Here is a 19,964-nt window from a genome sequence, read left to right on the forward strand (position 1 = left end):
TTCTATGCCTATCATTCTAAAGGAAATGAGGTACTAGTGGGGCCACTGAGGAATTCTTTGGATTTTGGCAGAACTGTACAAATAGATGGTGAAAGGCATCAAAAGGTGTTGCTTACTGGCCTAGGAAAACAGCAGAATGCTGTTGGAGCCACAACTTAATTTTCCATATGGCATGAAGTGAAAGCTGACCTCCTGCTCCCTCAAACCCTTCCTTATTCTAGACCTCTTCCTTGGAAAGCAAGTCAAACTAGATGTACTGATTGGGTGGTTGGAATGTTAGTAGTAAGGGGTGGGTGACAACTGTTTCTCAAGCAGGGAAAAGTCCCACATCTCAAAACTCCTAGTAAGTTGATGGTTTTATAACAAAGGTGTATGAGAGACAGAAAGTCTTTAATGGAATAAGCCTGCCTACCTGGGTTCTTCTATATAAGCCCTCTTTTACCTTTGGCACCTATAAATCCTATCTACAATAAGGAGAACAACTGCAGTGACGTTCACCCAGAACTGACTTTATACCCTCCCCTTCTCTTCCAGAGACAAATAAAGAACCCAGACACAAGCCCAAGTAAGAACTCTCTCAAAGCACACATTCCCTAAGTTGAAAAACCATTTATTTCACCGGAAAGAAAAAAGTGATCCAACGCTATGTGTCTACCTGCCATAAGCCTTTGGGTCAAAAAGACTCAGGAGCAGTGACACTCTCACAACACCCACTGGAAGCAGGAGGTGGGGATACAGCACAACCCCCACCAGTTTCTGCACACAATGAGACCTGCTGGGAGAACAGAACATGATGGGAAGCTACAGAAGTATTGAAGGACAGAAAGAACACGGAAATGGGCAGGAGAGAGGAAAGAAGAGGTGGTCTGAACTTAACAAGGTAAATTAAGGTCCACGGTTCCTGGGGGACTGAACGCACAGAGCTGAGAACGTCCCGGAGATGGGGTACCACGAAGGGTGTATTCTCATGCACAACCGCAGCTCGGAATTTCAGCCCACACACATCCCACCTGAAAGAGAGCACAATACAGGGGCTTTACAGCAAAGCTCACAAGGGCTTTCCCACTTACACTTCAAAGAACATCTTTACAAAGTACGGTAACTTGACACTCCTTTTAAGTTTACTTGTATCCATCCATAGTATAATAATAATCTCTAAAAGTGAGAAGAGCTTGAAGGCCAGACAGTAACTGGGAATGGTCAAGCAATCCCAGACTAGCCTTTCTCTAAACGAAATAGCAAATTTTCTTTCACGAGAGTAGACAGACATTGCATTTCTCTTGATGTTAGCACATTAGCATTCCTCAGAGAAGGCAATTCCACATTTACAAACTGTCACTGGAGAGCAGGAAAAAGGGAAAGGTTCCAATTAGCTCTTAGCTCTCCACAGTAAAAAGTATGTTTGAATCTTGGAGTTACAAGTTAAAAACCGTTTAAGGTCTAGGAAAAAGTGGCATTAACTGAACGAGCTGTAACACGTGAGGGCGTCCAACTCTGCCTAGGGAAGAAAATAAAAGAACGTACTGGAGGACATGTGTAAGCTACACATCAGGTCACTCAAGTTTCTTCTCCAGCCCTATCAGTGATCTCCTATCCTATAACCCTGGGCAAGTCACATACCTTCTGCCCTAATGGAAAAGATGACAGTATCACCCACCCTGTTACTACAGGATTACAGATCAATGGTAATGTCTGGGACACAATGGGAGCTACTCAAGACAAAGGGTGTTGTGAAACACCCTTTAATACAACAGCAGTCTCAAACACCTAGAGCCCAAAGCTGGCAAGCATCAGAAGAGAATACACTCAAGTAGAGCCAAATGGATCATGAGGCTCAAAACGTATAGGAAAAAGCCAGAGGACTCAAGGTAGAGCTGGTGGTTCAAGAGTGTTAAATGCTCATAGCTGGTGGGAAGATGAAGGGAGTGATGTGCTTAAGGCAAAGCTCCCAACCTTGGATTTCAATATTACTGAAGAAGAGTAGAATTAACAGGGTGCGTACATATTTACATTATTATATACCTTAAAGAAGTGGAGAGAATGTCAAATCTAATACCGTGGGGACAGTTTAAAAACAAAACTGAACAAAGTAAATGGGCTCTTACAGGACAGATTCAAAGATAAAGCAATGGGGTAGGTATTCTAGTCAGCTCAGGGAATGAATGTGAACTGAGCAGAGAAGTTGAATTTGAGTCTATGCCCCAGACTCCTTGCTGAAATCAACTTTATAAGTTGAAAGATATCTTTTTCTACTCCTCTCTGCCCCAACTTACCATCAGACCTTTCACACAGCATGAAGCAGAACAGGAACCTTGCAGACCTTAGTAATGTCACACACCTAGGAATTTCAACGAAGGCTCTGAGAAACGGCACACCTGGGTCTGAATGTCTGGTTTCCAGGTTTGGTTCAATTACAGCACACAGGTGTGACCCAAGATTCATCACACCACTGTTTGCTTTTCCAGGCACAAATGGAATCAGATTGACTCCCAGGACTAGGAGCCCTGGAAAAACAGCCATGAGGGATAAGGATGTTTATATATTTCACAAAGTAGTTAGGACTTCTCCCTATCCTCTGAACCATTAGCAACCTTACCCTAACCCTGCAAAAGCAAGCAAGCAGGGCAGCCTAACTGGAGCCTTTAGGCTGCAGGAGGGATGGCAAAACCAGAACAAGGGACACCCCACCGCTCTCACCTCAAGCTTTAAAAGGCTGAATACCGCGCCCGATCCGCATACTGCTCCCGCTCATACCGGGCCATGTCGTACAGGGAATTCCGCGCGGCCGCCGAAGCTTGGGACAACTCACTCTCATGCCCGTAACCGTAGCCCTCTCCAACAGTGGGGACTGGGCCGCGACGCAGGGGGCTCCGATCGCGCCCGTAATATGAAGTGGAAGCTGCAGTAACAGCAGCAGCGGCTGCTGCAGCAGCAGCAGCTGTAGCAGCAGCAGCTCCTGAAGTCGGCAACAGGTGTCTATCGTAGGGATCGAGAGAGGTGGAGGTGAGGTGACTGGCCATGGCTGTATTCTGGACTTGTGGCAGCTGGGACAGGGTCTGCTCTGCGTAATTATACGCAGAGGCAGCTGCAGCAGCCACTGCCTCATAGGACCGGGCAGCACGGCAGCGCTTGTAGTAGGCATCGAGCGCTCCGTACGCGTTGTTGTAATACAATGAATCCCCATAGCTCATGGCGTAAGGTGTACGCACTGCTCCATATTGCTCATTATATTGCTCGGTAAAGTCTGCCACTCGGCCCGAACGATCTACCGGACACTCTTTGGACCAGTGCCCCTCTTTCCCGCACCGATAGCAGCCGCTCTGGTCTCCCATCCCGGGCGCAGTCCTAAGCCGGCTGGTGGACAACTGCACGTGCATTCGTTTGCCTTGAAGAAACAGACGCAAGAAGGGTTGCTATCACTCTTAGTCATAGCCCCAGCCCCTACCCCAGACACTGGTCATAGCAATGGCTTTACCTAGACAACTCTAATGCAGGATTCATTGCCATTTTAAAGATTTTTTTTAAAAGGTCCAGTATAAATTCAGTATAATGACCTGATTTCAGGCAAAGATCAATTAAATGAAGAAATGTTTCAGCTCTAACACCAGTTTAACGCTTAAGAAAGGAACTACTCTCACTCAAAAATAGGCATTTCATCCTTTGCCAAGTAACTGTGGACAAAAACTACTCTGAACGGTAGCCCAATGTCAAAAGAAACCACAATAATAGTGCTCCACAACATTCTGACACCTCCAATCTTCACTATTAAGACTCCTGAATTCAGTAAGCAGGAGAATGCAAAGGCCAGTCCCCCATACCGCCCCAAAATCAAAGAGAATAGAGTAGGACTCTAAAGTTACCATTGACAGTAATCCAGACTTGATCCGTGGCTGAGTGCGGTAGGCAAGTTTCAAGACTTTTGGGAAAAACACTCATGAATGGGGGAAGAGGGGTGAAATACGAGTTGAAGGACTGCCTTCCCCCTAAACTGGGTCCTTTAAATTGTTAGTTCTGATATTCATTCTAACAGGGATCCTTTACAATATTTAGTGACCCCTTATAACAGGGGGTCAAACAAAACAGGTCAGGCAGTTCACAAGATGCCTGAATTTTCAGAAAGAGTATTATGAAAAATGTGGAAGAAAAGAGGGGATGAAAAAAGTGGAGAATGACCAATAATGTTAGTGTATCAAACTGTTCATGTTAGCGCAAGTTTAAAGTACTTTTCCTCCTTTAGAGATCTAAGATCCTAATAACATGCACTTGATACTAGTTTTTGCTGAAAATTACAATTTGTATTCTGGAAATGAAAAAGTTTAAATTTTAAACCTTTTCACAGGAGCAATTTCCACCTAACATGATCTACCATTTTAATGTAAGCAAAACTCCAGCAAAACCTTTCCAAAACAAATGGCTATCATGCACCCAAGCATGCAGATGGCGAAGAAGTGAATGCTTAGAACCAGGGGAGTTAACAGATAGGTCATCTACTCAACTAACATTATAGAAAATGGTAAATATACAATTTCACCTACAAAATTAAAGTTAGGTTCTAGAAAACTAAAGAAGGGAAAAGGGAAGGACCAAAATATCAAAAAAAAAAAAAAAAAGTCCCAGTTTAAACATTTTATCTGATAAGTGTAGGCTGCCAGTGAAAAGCTAAGATGTACAATTAAGTACTTAAGTGCTTTAAGTGCTAACCCGTGTCCCTCGTTATTTGTCCAAGTGGCCACTTTGGCACCTAACAAAACCAGAGAAAATAAGGGCAACCGAGGAACCAACCATGTCCCTTCAAGACATAAAGGTCATTAATAAATGTCCTGACCTGAAGATTTGCCAGAAAAAATTCCAAAGTCAGAAAAAGCAGCTAAGTCTTTAAAAATATCTAAAATGGATGTTCCTTAAATGGGCAAACAATAAAAAGAATATCCCCAACACTGAGAAACTGAAAGGGAAAAAGACCATCATAATAAATACTGCTACTCTATATACATATAGAACTGTACTAGACAATGCTAAAGAGAATGACTAACAGTAAGGAAAACAGAGCAAAAACAACTAAACCTCAGAGAACCTAGACTTCAGATACCAAGAGTTATGCTCTAAGTATGATAGGTCCTGTATCAGTTCACAATACCCTTCCCTTCCATGTGTTAACTGTTACAAGGAGACACCACCACCTCTTCTATGACTTGGTTAAAGTGTAGAAGAGTATCCAAAAATTAGATATCATAAACCCTCCACCAGAGCAGCCTTTGCTCCCAATTAAGTTGTTGACACAAAATAATTCTCAACTTACCAATTAAAAATGGAAAACCAGACCTGAGAGACCTGTGACATTTTTCTTTAACAATGCACAGCAATACCCATAACACAGGGCACCATTAACTTGGGAGAAATGACGATCAGACTTCCAGGTCTAAGAAGGTCCAATTTAAGTAAACATCAAAGATAGCCAAAATGACTCTTAACAAGAGGAGTGCTCAGGAGAAGCAGCAGCTACTACCTTGTTCGGGCTGAAAAAAGTTGGAATATAGATTAAAAATGTTAACAAGGAGTTGTGGGAATACTCCATAATTTAGAAGTAGTTACACTGAAGGGGAAAGGCTCTTTTCTGGCTTTGACACTGGGAACCCAAAGTGGGTGGACGAAGAGTAGCGTTAGCAACTCACCATGGTTACCACCCCCTTCACAACTGCCACCCTTGCCACAGGAGCTTAGATCTTAAACCAAGGAAACAAAATGTCTATCCACAGCATCACTCGTGCTGCCTTCCAGGCACACTATTAATCTAGTCAAGGCTCCAAGGTTAACACCCATCTAAGTGCTCTACTCACCAAGGATGTTACAGCTCACTCCTCAAACCAGTGAAACGGCTTTGCCATTATCGCCCCCCAAATCCCAATACCTTCTCCTCAGAAACTCCTGAAATTAGCCTTCAGCTCTAGAGTGTCCTCGTCCTCCAAACCGAACCTCTTGGTGCAAACGTAACAGAAAAGCAGTAAGAGCTATAACAATTTAAAGACACTAGTTCTCTCAAGACTTGTTTAACGACAAATTATATTTACTGAGAAGCCATGAATTGGGATGAGGTGGGGGAGCTTCACAGATATTTTGCTCCTAAACATGTGGCTTAAGCCAGCTTTTGCCAGGTCCTTCCACGTACAAAATAACACATGGGGTGCTGAGGCAATAAATTTCAGAGTGAAACACTGTTAAGTGCTCTACTACCCCCCGACCCCGCAAAAAAGACAAAACAATGGAATAAATCTTCAGAGGAAGGGATTTCTGCACTAATAGGCAAAAAAGCCTAGGGGTTCCAAACTAATGCCAAGTGGTTCTTCTCCCAAACTTGATTTGCCTAAGGTAAAGCCTCTAAATCCCATGCATTCTCCATTTAAGCCCATCACCCACACTTAATCCTCACAATCAGCCAACCAACAGCTATATCTCTATCTCTATCCCAGACCCCTCCTACCCAGCCTATTTTCTACACAAAACCTTGTGTTCAGCCCTCTTCCCAAAGAGGGTGGTTCACCTTGAAACTCTGTGTTGTCAAGGCCCCTGATGGCCTCCACTGCATCCTCTGCCCGCTCCATGTGTACGAAAGCATAATCTTTCACGATGTCACATTCGATGACCGGACCATACTCCTCAAACTTGGCCCGAAGCTCCTTGTTGGTACAAGTAGGACTGATGTTGCCTACATGCAACTTTGTGGATGTTTTGCTCTTATTCTTGCTGGCTTCCACGTTGATGTTCACCCCGTGCAGCTTGTAGTGGTGCAGGTTGCGTATGGCATCCTCGGCCGCCGTCTTGTCCTCTATGTGCACAAAGCCGTAGTTCTTAATGATGTCACACTCCAGCACCTTCCCATACTGCTCGAAGAGTGAGCGGATCTCCTGCTCTGTGGCCTCCCGGGGCAGGTTTCCAATGAACAGCTTCACCATCTCGGACACAGCCTGGGCGAGAAAAAATGAAATTTCTAACAAAAGACCTCAGGCCCATGTCAGTTAAAAAAAAAAAAAAAAAAAAAATCAATACTGCCATCTCCTTTGGGTCTGGCAAATATTTCCAGTTTTCCCCCCTCAGACGCCCCACACGCACACGCACACCCCCAGATAATAATCAAAGGGAAGTGGGAATAAGGAGGCCCGCTACAATTCCAGCTATAGAACCTACAGAAAGGAGAAAGCATCTGTGACACAGATCCTTAGCAGACACACACAAAGGGTTTGGTAAGAGCTGAATAGTTTCAAACGGAAACGCAAATGAAAGCGGGGCGTAAATGCAGCCCTGGGGGTACTGGGCTTTCTACCTACTAAATAGACAGCAAATTCCCTGGAGGTCCGGTTAGGACTCCACGCTTTCACTGCTGATGGCCCGGGTTCAATCCCTGGTCGGGGAACTAATATCCCGCAAGCCACGCGGCGGCTCCGCCGCCAAAAACAAAAAAAGACAGTCAGAAAACAAAGGTCTAACTACTTGGCTGGCTGGACTGACTGAAATTATGAACTGGCTCTTCCTCTCGTAACCGAATTAGCCATTTCCTGAAAAAAGGACCTTATAATAGCTACGTTTTAGGGTTTCCTTTGGAAGCAGTGAACCCGTGACTTAAGCTGGACAGCGAGGCGTTCGGAGAGTACAGGAAGTGCTGGAGCGGGGAACGCCTCTCTCGGGGTGCCGTGCTACGAGCTCCTGGAGAATTGGAGAAATGCATGGCCAGAGAAGGGGCCTTGAGCCTCAACGGCCAGACAACAGTGTCTCGGGGCTTCAAAAATTCTCGACACGGGGCTGTAATTCCTAAGTCTAACGGAAAAGCGGTTATCTCGGTAAAAGCCTCGAGGCAGTAAGCCGAGCAAAGTCGGATAGAGGGCAAGGTGGGGAAAAAGCAAGGTATTCTCGGCGGAGGTCGTGGGGGAAGGGCTGCTGGAGGCTTACCGCGCAACGCCGAGAACCGAGGTCGGCTCTCAGTGACGGGTGCGGAGGCCAGGACCACCCTAGGATACCCCTAAAGCCCAAGTCGTGAGATTTAACAGGGCAAAAAAAAGACAGTGAAGGGGCTCGGAGTCTCTCACCCGCACGAAAAGCAGCAGGGGCTCTTCCTCGCGGCGCGGACGCTTCTGACAAAACGCTAAAATGGCGGCGGCTGCAGCAGTGACTCTGGGTAGAGAGGGGGAGGTGAACCTACCACCGGATTGGCCGTTCAATAAAATAAAAGGCAGGCGTTCCCGTAGATCCTCTTCCTGATTGGTTACCACGAACGCCAATTACCTGAGGCCTGGAAGAGGTGGAAACGTCAGTAACCCCAAAGAGTTTATACGAAAGCCAATGAGCACCTCACTCGACAAACCGAGGTCACTGATTGGATGGAAGGTCGGCGTGAGGGAGGAACTACCAACGTGGGCTTCGCTGGCGGGGTTCCGCCCGCCATTAGGCGGAGCGAGCTAGGGAGCCGGTGTGGCGGTCTTCAGCTTCATGGCGCCAACTTTGTTAGGCTTCCACATTTCGCCACTCCACGTGCGCTCCATTTTGCCTTCTACTCCACACTTCTCCCTCTAATCTCCCAAACGCCATCCCCCTCGCAGCCAGGGTGCTGCGGACGGTAGCTTACGCAGACCCAGAAGCCAGGTAAGAAAAATAGCAAAGCTTCCCACCTGAAGAAACCAACCTCCTCCTTTGGCCAAGAATCCGCACTGGCGCCCTGGGAGTCTCGGAGCTACCCCCACATTGAAACTACTTTCATAGGTGGTGAAAGGAACTCTGAAAAGTTAATGGGCTCAGCTTCAATTAGGGTATAAAGGCCCCGACGTCGGCTCGGTTGAGGGCTGCATTTCTCAGGAGGCGCCGAAGAGACAAGTTCCTTGGAGGAACCAGCCTCCCGGGGTCCAAGATGAAGAAAAGGCTTCTCTGTGTGACCGTGGAGATTGCGCATACACCCCCACCCCGCCCTGAGAAAAAAACTAGAGCAGCAAAGTTTTTTGTTTTATTTTATTGGGCGCCATCAGCCAGAGCTGTAGGTTTAAACTCCTAGAACCGACCTTAGCGGGAAGAGCCTAAGTCACAACCAGCTATAAGCAAAATACAATCAAAACAGCATTCTCCAGAGGATCCGGCTTCCCTCATCACATTTTTTTTATCATCCTTTGGCTTCTTCACATAATCCCATAATTCACTGAACAAGCAAGGCAGCTTTTGAAGAGGGAGTTTAAAAAGGGGGATAGAAGAACTTAAACCATGATAAAAGCAGTGAGGAAAGGGATCATCAGAAAGTGAAGATGACAAAAGCAGAACACACCACCGTTCAAAGCAGCCCCCCCAAAAGGGGTGGGGATCATAAAGAGAAAGGTGAAGTCAAAGTTACGGAAATAGATTTTAAAACCTGACGTGACTGAGAAATCAAACGGTGGGGAATTGGTCAATAATTTATTCTAGGGTGGGAAAAGGCAGGAATCTAAAAATGTCACATTTACAAATGTAGTGGTCACTAATCTTGGTCCGTTTTCATTGTGGATCCTGATGCTGACACTGCGGCTCTGAATAAAGGCCAAAGGATCAGTGATGAAGAAAACCAACTGCATGTTAGCTGCAAGTGTGCCCTCTGGAGGGGCCCTGCATCGGGAGGTGGTCACAACTCCATGTGCGCAGGTTCGGAAACACATCTGGTATAGAAATCCTTTCAGCTCCTTCGTTTGATCTTCCAAAATTTTTGTCCTAATAGCCTTGGAGATAAAACTTTCTTCCAAAATACCAAAGCATATGAGATCAGCTTACTCTATGAAACTAGGAATCTCTCCAAGTCCAAAGGGGAAAAACTGGGAATAGAAATCTTCTCGGGATCACAGTTCAGGCCAGTTTGCAGACCACCACCCACACCCACCCCCGATCTAATTATTCTTGGTTTACCTTCTGAAAGCCCTCTAGGTCCAGTTTTGTTTCATTTTGCAAGCTCATCCAACTGAGTAATCCACATTAAATCATTCCCCTGCTTTTTAAATTAAAACCCACGGCAACTGGAAAAGTTTCAATTCACACTACCCAATCTGGTTGTTGCCAGAATCTCCCAACCTCTGTAACAATTCTCCCACCCCCATCCCTAACACACCCCACCCCAACTACGCTCCAGCACACTGGCCCCTTTGTCCCAAGCTCATTCAGACTGAAATGTTCTTTCTCCAGGTCCTTCGCTGGCCACCCCATCTAATAAACACAGCCCCCCACTCCAACGCTACACCTTGGAACTCTATCCCATGACTCCATGTTGTTTTTCCAAATACTTACCACCACTTGAAATCCTATTCGTTCATTTTCTTACTCCCTCCCACCCCCTGCCCCCAGCAAATACTTGTTCTACAGGGGCAAGGACCTTTTCTTGTTGTCTACTATTACCCTGTGTTAAAACTGCCCCTGGCACGTGGTAAGCACTCAAATATTTGTTGACTAACTTAACAAATAGATAAAGCATGAGTTAAAATCTTGATAACCAAGAGGAGAGAAATGACTTTGGATTTGCAGTCAGTATCAGCTTAAGAACATGGACACTTATAAAAACAAGCCCTTTTGCTCTTATCACCTAGTATACTTTCCAGTCTCCCTCAAACATAAAAAGCCCAAAAGCCAGGGGTAACTTATGCTACAGCTTCTGATCACCAGGATTACGTTTGACAAATGCTGCAAAATGAAGCTTTAGGTAGGGAGATTTGTAACTCCAGTGTCTCCATACTGATGTTCATTTACCCAACTGTATTTTACCAAAATACTTAAAAATTAAAGGTTTTTAAATTAAGGATATCTGGCTCTACCTTACCACACCAACTACAGAGAATCGGATGTTTTAAAAGCACTTTGTCTGGAACACTGAAAACGGCCACTTTGGTGATTCTTCTGATCAGGTTACCAAGCCTCTGAATTAAAAGATAAAGCAACTTGTCCAAAGTCATCTAGCCTTTCTGTCAGAGCCAAGCTTAAGTATGTTCTGGCTCCACATCTTGAAGAGATGAAAGAGGCTGGAGCCTGGACTCTTGAAAGGGAAATGAGGAACAAATCCAAATTCAGGGGGAAACACTGCTGTCAGTGTAGACCACTCAAATGTGAATAAGCAATGTATTTGTTTCAAACCCTTTCACACTCTTAGGAATGTATACAACTTATATACCTAATAACTCTGGCTCCTAATCCAGAAATGAGTTACTGGTATAATAAGGGCTCAAATTAAAAACCAGTAATCTCCAGGGATGTTCAGAGGGAGCCACTAGGCCAGTCAGCAAGCTTCCTAAGCCTCCAATCCCACTGCCAACTACACACTCTAAGCCTCCCCTTAATGCCTGTGCAGGGCCCCTACTCCATACCTTTCTTCTCCATACCTAGGGGAATCTGACCCTCAGGACACAACGGTGTTGTCTGACACTGGAGGTGGCCAAAATTGGTATGGTCCAGTGGCCTACATCACACCTAGGTACCACTCATTACAGAAATCCCCCTTCTTCACTGTTACTCATACGTGCTGTACTCACACCTACACCCAAAGTCCTTTGCTCAGCTGTGTGCTACCCTACGCAGTCCCAATCTCCCCAGAATGTTCTAACTTCTTATTTCTGAGATGGCTAGCATTTAATGAGCAATGACTATATATGAGGCTCTACACTTGCTACATGTTATTTGCTCCAACAGTCCTGGATGGTTCAAAATAGCTGGTTCGATTCCTTGATCCTCTACTTTCTAGCCATGTGATCTTCAGAAGTTACTTAACCTACAGCCTCAATTTCCAAAATAGGTTTAAAAGTACCTAATACAGGCTTCCCTGGTGGCGCAGTGGTTGAGAGTCCGCCTGCCGATGCAGGGGACGTGGGTTCGTGCCCCGGTCTGGGAAGATCCCACATGCCGCGGAGCAGCTAGGCCTGTGAGCCATGGAATTTGAGTTGCAATGAAGGTAAAATGAAATATATGAAAAGCACTTTTAACAATGCTTAGCATGTGTTAAATAGATGTTAACTATTTTCCCTATCTTACCGATGAAAAAACTTAGGTAGAATTCCTGACATGTCCAAGATCACCCAGATAAGTGGCAGAACCGGGGTTCAAACTCGGGAAGCCTGATTTTAGAGCCAGCACCCTCAGTAATTCTCTCTGTGCCAAGTCAGTTTTCAAATCAAACAAATCCCATCTCCACAGTTTTCTCTAGTGGGGCTGCCCCATCCTCTCCTTCCTTACCTGTCACTTCCCTAGCACTGCTTAACTGTAACTAGTTCATCGAGGTAGGTCCTGCACCCACCCCCACTATCGATTTCCCAAGGTCAGCCCAAGGGCTCAGCTACCTGAACACTATTTCCAGCACTACAGACACACAATATTTCTAATGATTTACAGCTAGACTTGAAATCATTTATTAATAACTTTTTCTTCCTGGAAAACTAGATTCTACCCTTTATGATCTTTTTAAAGGTTCCTATAGAATTTAGGTGAATAAGAATTTTCCACCTATCATATCCACCTTATCTTCTTTATCACCCAAACTCCTATTACATTACATACTAGACCATAAATCTAGGAAATTAAGTTTCATTATGACCTTAGTCATCCCACATTATAGTCAACTTACTTGGCTTGATAGGACAAAATGACTGCAGAACCAACAGTCTGCGCACAGACTTTGGCAGAGCTTAACTGATGGGCATGACTACCCATGGAGGCTGACCACTCAGTGATAGTCCCGTTACCTCCAGCACAAGGGATGGGGCCCCAGGCCTACCCCAGAAAGAATCTGAAACAAGGTCCAAACCGCAGAAGAGAAGAGGCTGTAGAGGGGAGAAGCCTTTACATAGTCTTTACATAGTTCCAGGAATAAACCATCTAAAGCTTCTCCAATGAAGGTCAAGTTATAGAGGTGATAGATCAGAAAAGCAAAGATCTGAAGGACACTGGGAGCGCATATTCCCACCCACCTCTCCCAAAACACACATTAAATGTCTATCCTCCCATTCACTCAACCCAACCGTCTCCGAGTTATAGGACCCTGGAAATCAGAAATCCACAAAAAGCAAAGTATGAAGAATGGGCTACAGGATTAACACAGGTGGCATAATTTACAGAGGGAGGGAATTTTAAAACAATCTGCAAGAAAGAGGAAAATGACAAATGATTTAGCTTTAGCTCCTTCTAGCTTAAATGAGAAGCCTGGCAGCGGAGGCAACAAGGGCATCAGGACCTAAAGATAATAAGCAGAGTGATCATCTAGGCCAGGTCAGTCTGAAGAACTTGGGTTGCAATAAAGAAATATCAGCACTGGCCCCGAGAGCACATTAGGAACCATGTGCTAATGGTTTCATAGGAACCATGGGATTGGGACAGTGGCAGAACCCTCACTGGAGAGAAAGATGACAGAAAGCCACTGACAAAGAAGTAATTACAAATACGCAGGCCACAATCACAGCACTACAATTAACCAACCCTTGATTTTCCAGGGAAATAACCAGAGCTAAGCCTGTTAGCTTGGCCCTGAGATTACCCCACCCTCACTGCAGACAAGTGACAAAAAACCTATCAAATTCGCCCTCCTCACAGTCCTGCAAACAAATGAAAAGGAGCAGCAAAGCACCTGAAGTCAAAGAAGTGAGAAGAAAGAAAAGCAAGGAAGAGCACTATGGCCTCAGTACCCCTGAGATTACCCCCAGTTTGCATCCACAAATAGGAGCTCACAGTTAAACAAAAACCATATGCTTTTGCCCAGTGGGCAGAGGGAAGAGAACACCTGGGGCAAACTACTCTGTCACAGGGAAGTTCACAAGAAACCAGTGAAGGAAGCAGAAGAGAACCCACCTGAACTCCATTTGACTGATACACACACACCCCAAAACCACCCTGCCCCAACAGACTCCCAAATCAAATTTATAAAGCCCCCTTTCCCAAAGGAATGTCAGTCAGTTTCCTGTCACCACCCTACCCAACCAGTCTTTCATTCACCCATCATAAAGCCCAAGCCTCTGTCTTGTCCATGGCTGGAATTGTCTTATTTTGTGCCCAGGTCCTCTGAACCCCTAGTTCCAGAATGAAAGTATAAACAATCAATTCCTCAGCCTATCCCAGCATCCCTATTTGGTTATGCTTGCACCTCACCCCCTTCCCAGAGTCTATCATAACACCTTCAAATATAAACCCAACAAGAAAACATCTGGAAACCCTAACAAATGAAGATAGGCAATTTGAGTCTCAGGTGACTATGACAGGGGTTGGCAGGACGCAGGAAGGACACTCCGTGCTGATGTTCGACGTGCGAAATACCAGGTCTATAGCCAGAATCCCCCATACCAGCTTCCAACTGTCCCAACCACAGGGCATTACCAGACAGTGACATGACCCCCCCACCCCAACTACTGGCTCCTTCCCAGTAGTTGTCCCAGCCCCAGTACTTACTGGAGCCCACTGCCTGAAGGACCTACTAGCCTCATAAGCACCAAAGCCACCCATTCCCCACTTCTCACTTGAGAAGCCAAACCCTAGAACCACCCTGCTGGAGCTCAGGATTTTCCTGAACTAGAGACAAGTCAAGGAAAATAGCCAAGCACAGGTGAGGAAAATGGGCAGTAAAGTTACTGCATTTTGGTGTGATTAACTCAAGCTGAAGCAACTTGGGCCAGACTCTCCAGTCCTAAGGATGGCAGACTAGCAGAACGACGATGGGTTAAATCCCTCTGGCAGCAGGGAAATCATTCTAATTCCTACATTCAAACCCCTTTCCTCATCCGCCCTGGGTTCTCTGGCCACCCTCCCTTTAGTTGTCATGTCTTCCTGGATGTCAAACTGGCTTCTCTGAAACTGAGTGCAATCAAGACAATGACAACCAGGTTTCCAAACTGCAAATCGCCCCAAGTTTTATTTGTAGTCCATACAAAAGGGAAAAAAAATTAAGGTTTTCTAACACCACCTACTTGGGGAGATGGGGAAGTGGACTGTGCCGCACAGCATCAACTAGAACATCAGGGGTCAGTAGGGATCTGGACATACACCAACCAACTGCCCCAACAGGAACTCAGTCTCAACACAGTCTACAGAGGGACAAAGTCAGGGCCCCCTGGACAACTGGCACAGCTTGGCGCATAGGAAATGGTTAAGCTAACCCTTTCCTGGCCTCCCTCACATCTAAAAAGAAAAAGGCGCCGCCGACCTCAGCTGCAGGTTGCTTCCCCATCCAGACGACCTTAAATATCGCGCACAAAAATAAAAGGGAGCCAGGAAAAAAATAAAAACATAAAAGAAATTCCCATCCTGGGGAGATGGGAGGCAGGGGAGAGGGGAACCGCAGATCTAGAGCCAGTAGCAAGATTTGCTGCTGAGGCGAAGGAATAAAGTAGGTTACTGCCGAACACTCAAAAGGATCGTCTCCTGGGGAAGGCCCACATGGTAGAGGGGATGAAAAACCGCAAACAGGAGAGGTATGGGCCAGTGGTTACAACCTGGGTCTGCACCCTACCCCACCTCTCCTCTCCTTCCCTCCCTGTGGAGCCCTGTCCCAGGATGGCCCTACATGCGGCGCTGGTAGCCAGAGTGCATCTGAGCTGCCCGCAGGTAATCATTATAGGAGCCCGAATAGCGTGCGTAATCGGAATGGGCATCGGGCAGGCGACGGTAATCCAGCGAGGACTTTGTCGGCGAGCGGCGGAACGAAAGCTGCGACTCTGATAAACGGCGGTAATCAGAGAGCTCGGCTAAACGCCGGTCGGAACCATACCTAGTCGAGAGAAGAAGACAGTTGGTGAATGAGACAATTGAGGGGAGGGCTCCAGGTGGGCACGGGGGAGATGCCAATGGGGACAGGGAGGGTGTAATCAGATTGGTCTCCAACAAACAAGATTTTGTCAGAAGGCTCAACACCCTATCCAGGGCAAGAATTCAAGCCTGGTCCAACTCAGTGGGAAACCAAGCCCACCACTGAAGACCTCCCTTCTGAACTGGCCAAGGTGGATTCTGGTCTGCATTCCCAAACCACAGACCAACTATCCCCACCCTCGGGCCCTGCAGAGAAAGACCTTGGTTGTTTACCAACAGAACGGCGGACGAAAGCAAGGTCCCCAACTTCCCAAAGAGTGGACGCACCACATACACCCTGCCTTCAGCCAGTGACTGCCAAAGGGACTACTCTTTCAAACCCACCCCCACCAGAGGCCAGGACAACCACGTAACAGGCTTAAGGATCCTTCAGACAGTGGGAAAGACTATGGGCCACAATCTTGCAGGCAGTAGCTCCAATAGCACTTGGGCTAGCCTTGACAGGTGACACTTTTCCCAGCCTGACTAGCTGGTACCACCCCAGTCTGAGCACTATGCTCCACCTGAACCCTCGTGACCAGGCAAGTTCACAGACATCACCCCCCTCAGCTTCTGGACATCCCACAGGAGTAGAGAAGACCAAGGGAGGGGCCGATGGCTCCAGTTTCCCTCCCATGCCAACCTCAGCCCCTTGCCCTGAGCCCCAGCTGGGGGCAGAGGCGGGGGGGCATACAGTACCTTTTCGACATGGCGACAGCCTTTTTGTACGGATCGTCGTAGCTGGCCCGGGGTGGGGAGAGGCGCGTACGCTCATAGGGCGGCGGGGTGCTGTTGGCGTTGGCAACGGCCCCCTGGGACATGGACAGGTAGGCTGCAGACGGCTGACCTGCCCCATCGTAGGCATTGCCCGGCTGGCCACGGTAGGAGGCAGCAGCCTGAGGATGCTGCTGTGCAGCATAGGAAGCAGCCAATGAGGCTGACGACTGAGTGCGGTAAGGAGCTGCCAGGGTGGCAGAAGGCTGGGCCCCGTAGGCAGCTGCAGCACCATAGGAGCCAGTGGCCGCAGCAGCTGACTGAGCCCCATACGAGCCCGACAGGCCCATTGATGCTTGAGCTCCGTAACTATTCAGCTGGGTCTGAACAACTGGCTGGGCCCCATAGGAGCCAGCCATTGGGGTAGTGGCTTGTGCAGCATACGCAGCTGGCTGGCTAGCGTAAGCAGCAGCTGTAGCTGGCTGTGCCACATAGGCAGCAGGTTGGGAAGAATAGGAAGCAGCCTGTTGTGCAGCGTATGGGGCAGACTGGGCATTATAAGAGGCCGAAGGCTGGGCACTGTAAGAAGCTGCCTGGGCCCCATAAGCTAGTGAAGAGGCTGCAGACTGGGCCCCATAGGAGGCTGCCTGGGCCCCATAGGAGCCTAGGGAGGAAGCTGCTCCCTGGGTGTTGTAGGAGGAGGCAGCCGCACGAACCCCATAGGAAGAGGCAGCCTGTGCCCCATAAGAGGATGGCTGGTTACCATAGGAGGCAAGGGAGGAGCCCTGAGCCCCATAGGAGTTGAGCGAAGAAGCCGCAGCTGGCTGACCCCCATAGGAGGAGAGGGCCGAGGCCGAGGGCTGGGCTCCACCATATGGACCAAGCGAGGAAGCTGCGGCAGACTGGGAGCTAGGGCTAGCCAGCTGGCCCCTGTATGGGGCCCCAAGGGAAACAGAGGGCTGAGCGCGGTAAGAGGCTGCCTGGGCTGTCATGGGCTGAGTCCGATAACCGACACCCAAAGAGGCAGAAGGCTGGGCCCTGTAGGCAGCGCCCAGTGACACTGAGGGCTGGGCCCGGTAGGTGGCTGGCTGGGCCGTCAGAGGAGCCACATACGAGGCTCGGGGAGGTGAACGGCGCAGGGGGCTGCGGTCGCGACCAAAGAAGGGTGGTGTGGGCTGACGGGCTTGCCCATCAAAGCCACCAGTGCTGTTGCCAAAAGCCTGCTGGTAGTCGAAGGTGGCAGAGAAGCCACCAGTTCCGGGGAATGCCGTATCCCCAGCCCCTGGTTTCTTGGTCTTGTCCCCAGACTGGATAGCCAGGCCAGGCCCCTTCTTCTGACCCTTGGTTGAGAGTTCCACGTTGATGCGCTTGCCCTTCACTTCTTTGCCGTTGAGCTGCGCGATGGCGGCTTTGGCATCTGCTTCCTTCTCCATGTGAACAAACGCGTAGTCTGATAAAGCAGCAGACAGAGGGTTAGCAATTAGGGGGGCAGGGCATGCTACCTGATGGGTCCCAAACTGGACACACCAACAGCACCCAGCTGTTGCCAGCTACCTCCAGGCCTCCAAACCCTCCTCTCCAGGAGTAGGTCATAAAATGTGGCTCCCATATAACAAAGCTTCTGACTGTCCCAAGCAGGCAGCTTTGTCTATGGCTTTCTTCCCATTCTCCCCGTTCCCCCTGCCACCTCACCCAACTTCCTGGTGAGAGAAGAAAGAGCAAAGATGAACAGCAACACAGGATAAAAATCTTCACATCTCCTGTAAGTATAAACGAGCAGACAAAAAGCAGAAAGCATTCCTGGATCACTCAATTATTCAGTATTGTCTATCCCAAGATTACCAAACACTACTGTTCACCTTTGAGGCTTAACTCTCAAACACTGAAAATGACCACTTATGTCTTGGCATGACCCATGTCTCAGCCCAGGGTCCAATTAAGGCAGGAGAGCTACACTGCAATGCACAGTCCATGAAATTCCTCCAGTATGATCTCCCCTTTTCCCACAGTACTTCCCGGTTTTCAAAGCACTTCCATGCACAGGACCTCATTTGGGCCTCACAACAATCCCAGGAGGCAGGCAGAGCAAAGGATCATTATCCCCATTTTACAGGTGGGCAAACACACTCAGAGAATTTATATGGCTTGCGACAAAACCATGTGTCAGACCCAGAAACAGAATCCCAGCTCTCCATGCCTCTTCACTACACCAGTCTACCCCTGAGAAGTCAATGTGTAAGGCAGGATTGTGTATTAAGACTAGACATTTAAGCTTAGAAGGGGAGAAGCTGGACCCCACGTAAGCCAATAAGATGTGAGAATGGAAACTGAGCCTCCTGGCTGAGTTCAGGCCCAAGGTGCGCGCACACACATACACACACACACACACGCCCCCCCCCAGTCTACATTACATCAGAGGTTACTCATCAAGAGACAGAAGTATTCCTTACCCCTTGGGCTTCTGTTCACAGAAAAGATTTGGTTTCTCAGCTTCACAGCAAGAAGCTGCATTACCGCAACTAGCAGGCTCTGCTAAAAGCAGGTTACCCCTCAGGTCCTCATTCAGTTCTAAATGAGCTGTGGTAGGAAAGCCTCTAAGACAGGATGTTGATCTCAAAGTCCTACTCATCTACCATATAGAAGAAAACTTTAGGAAAGGAAGTAATAGGAAGAAATTCTTGTTCACATCTAAACTCACAAACCACGATGGTGCAAGCAGAATCTGAAGAACAATGAAAAAGGTCATGCTGGTGGTTAGTAAGGCCATGCACTTAACCCCATCTGGACCTGTGGCTACTTTTAAAGTCCAAGCACCAGGACCCCATCTCTCTCACATCACTTTAGGAAATGAATTACCTAGATGAAATTACTAAGGTTCCATTCTTGATAAGAAATCCTTTTAAATGGCCTCTAAACAAGTGCCCTAATTTCTAGAAACTTTCATACTGGGATGCCCTCTCTAGCTGTTCCTATAAAGCAAGCCATTTTCCTGGATGTAAGCCACCAATGTGACTCTCACACAAATAAGAATAAAAATAATCAACAGGTAGAAGTCAGAAGTGTGGTATAGCAAAAGGAATCCTGGGGCTAGGCGCTAAAATGCCTCAGCTGAAGATCCAGTTCACTGACTTGCTGTAAGTTCTTATGGAACTTACAATTTATTTCTCCATCTGACAATCTGTCCTACCCACCTCAGTTAGAAGATTCAAATGAGATGACAAAAATGCCTTGTAGGGCTTCCCTGGTGGCGCAGTGGTTGTGAGTCCGCCTGCTGATGCAGGGGACACGGGTTCGTGCCCCGGTCCGGGAAGATCCCACATGCCGCGGAGCGGCTGGGCCTGTGAGCCATGGCCGCTGAGCCTGCGCGTCCGGAGCCTGTGCTCTGCAACGGGAGAGGCCCCAACAGTGAGAGGCCCGCATACCGCCAAAAAAAAAAAAAAAAAAAAGCC

At 47.6% G+C, this 19,964-nt stretch overlaps 2 protein-coding genes across 8 annotated transcripts in view; both read right to left on the reverse strand.

Annotated features, from left to right (window-relative positions):
- Positions 1-594: 594 nt before the first annotated feature.
- LOC112402078 (RNA-binding protein 4) lies at positions 595-8,210 on the reverse strand. 4 transcript variants are annotated; one of them, XR_003003672.1, is made up of 5 exons: positions 8,079-8,210; positions 6,539-6,962; positions 2,698-3,385; positions 2,274-2,338; positions 595-1,010 (listed from the first exon to the last, which is right to left on the reverse strand). XR_003003672.1 is itself a non-coding variant. In XM_024748628.1 (4 exons), exons 2-3 carry the CDS (start codon positions 6,948-6,950, stop codon positions 2,706-2,708), a joined length of 1,092 nt encoding a protein of 363 aa, XP_024604396.1. In that variant the 5' UTR covers positions 6,951-6,962; positions 8,079-8,210; the 3' UTR covers positions 595-1,010; positions 2,698-2,705. The 4 variants fall into 4 exon arrangements, 3 of the variants coding, with proteins under 3 accessions (XP_024604396.1, XP_024604397.1, XP_024604398.1); XM_024748628.1 differs by lacking the exon at positions 2,274-2,338; XM_024748629.1 differs by lacking the exon at positions 2,274-2,338 and having other exon boundaries at positions 7,942-8,139.
- Positions 8,145-19,964, reverse strand: part of RBM14 (RNA binding motif protein 14) — a 15,940-nt gene continuing 4,120 nt past the window's right edge. For 2 of the 4 annotated variants that reach the window (XM_024748619.1, XM_024748620.1), the window contains exons 2-3: positions 16,501-17,965; positions 14,842-15,724 (exon numbers count right to left, since the gene is read on the reverse strand). In XM_024748619.1, the coding sequence (XP_024604387.1) occupies positions 15,517-15,724; positions 16,501-17,965 (1,673 nt within the window). In that variant the 3' untranslated portion in view covers positions 14,842-15,516. Of the gene's footprint in view, positions 8,282-14,841; positions 15,725-16,500; positions 17,966-19,964 lie in introns of those variants that run through there. The other 2 variants (XM_024748621.1, XM_024748622.1) reach the window with 2 other exon arrangements.

Source organism: Neophocaena asiaeorientalis, unplaced genomic scaffold (assembly GCF_003031525.2).
Source record: "Neophocaena asiaeorientalis asiaeorientalis breed wild unplaced genomic scaffold, Neophocaena_asiaeorientalis_V1.1 scaffold43, whole genome shotgun sequence".
NCBI classification, from domain to species: domain Eukaryota; kingdom Metazoa; phylum Chordata; class Mammalia; order Artiodactyla; family Phocoenidae; genus Neophocaena; species Neophocaena asiaeorientalis.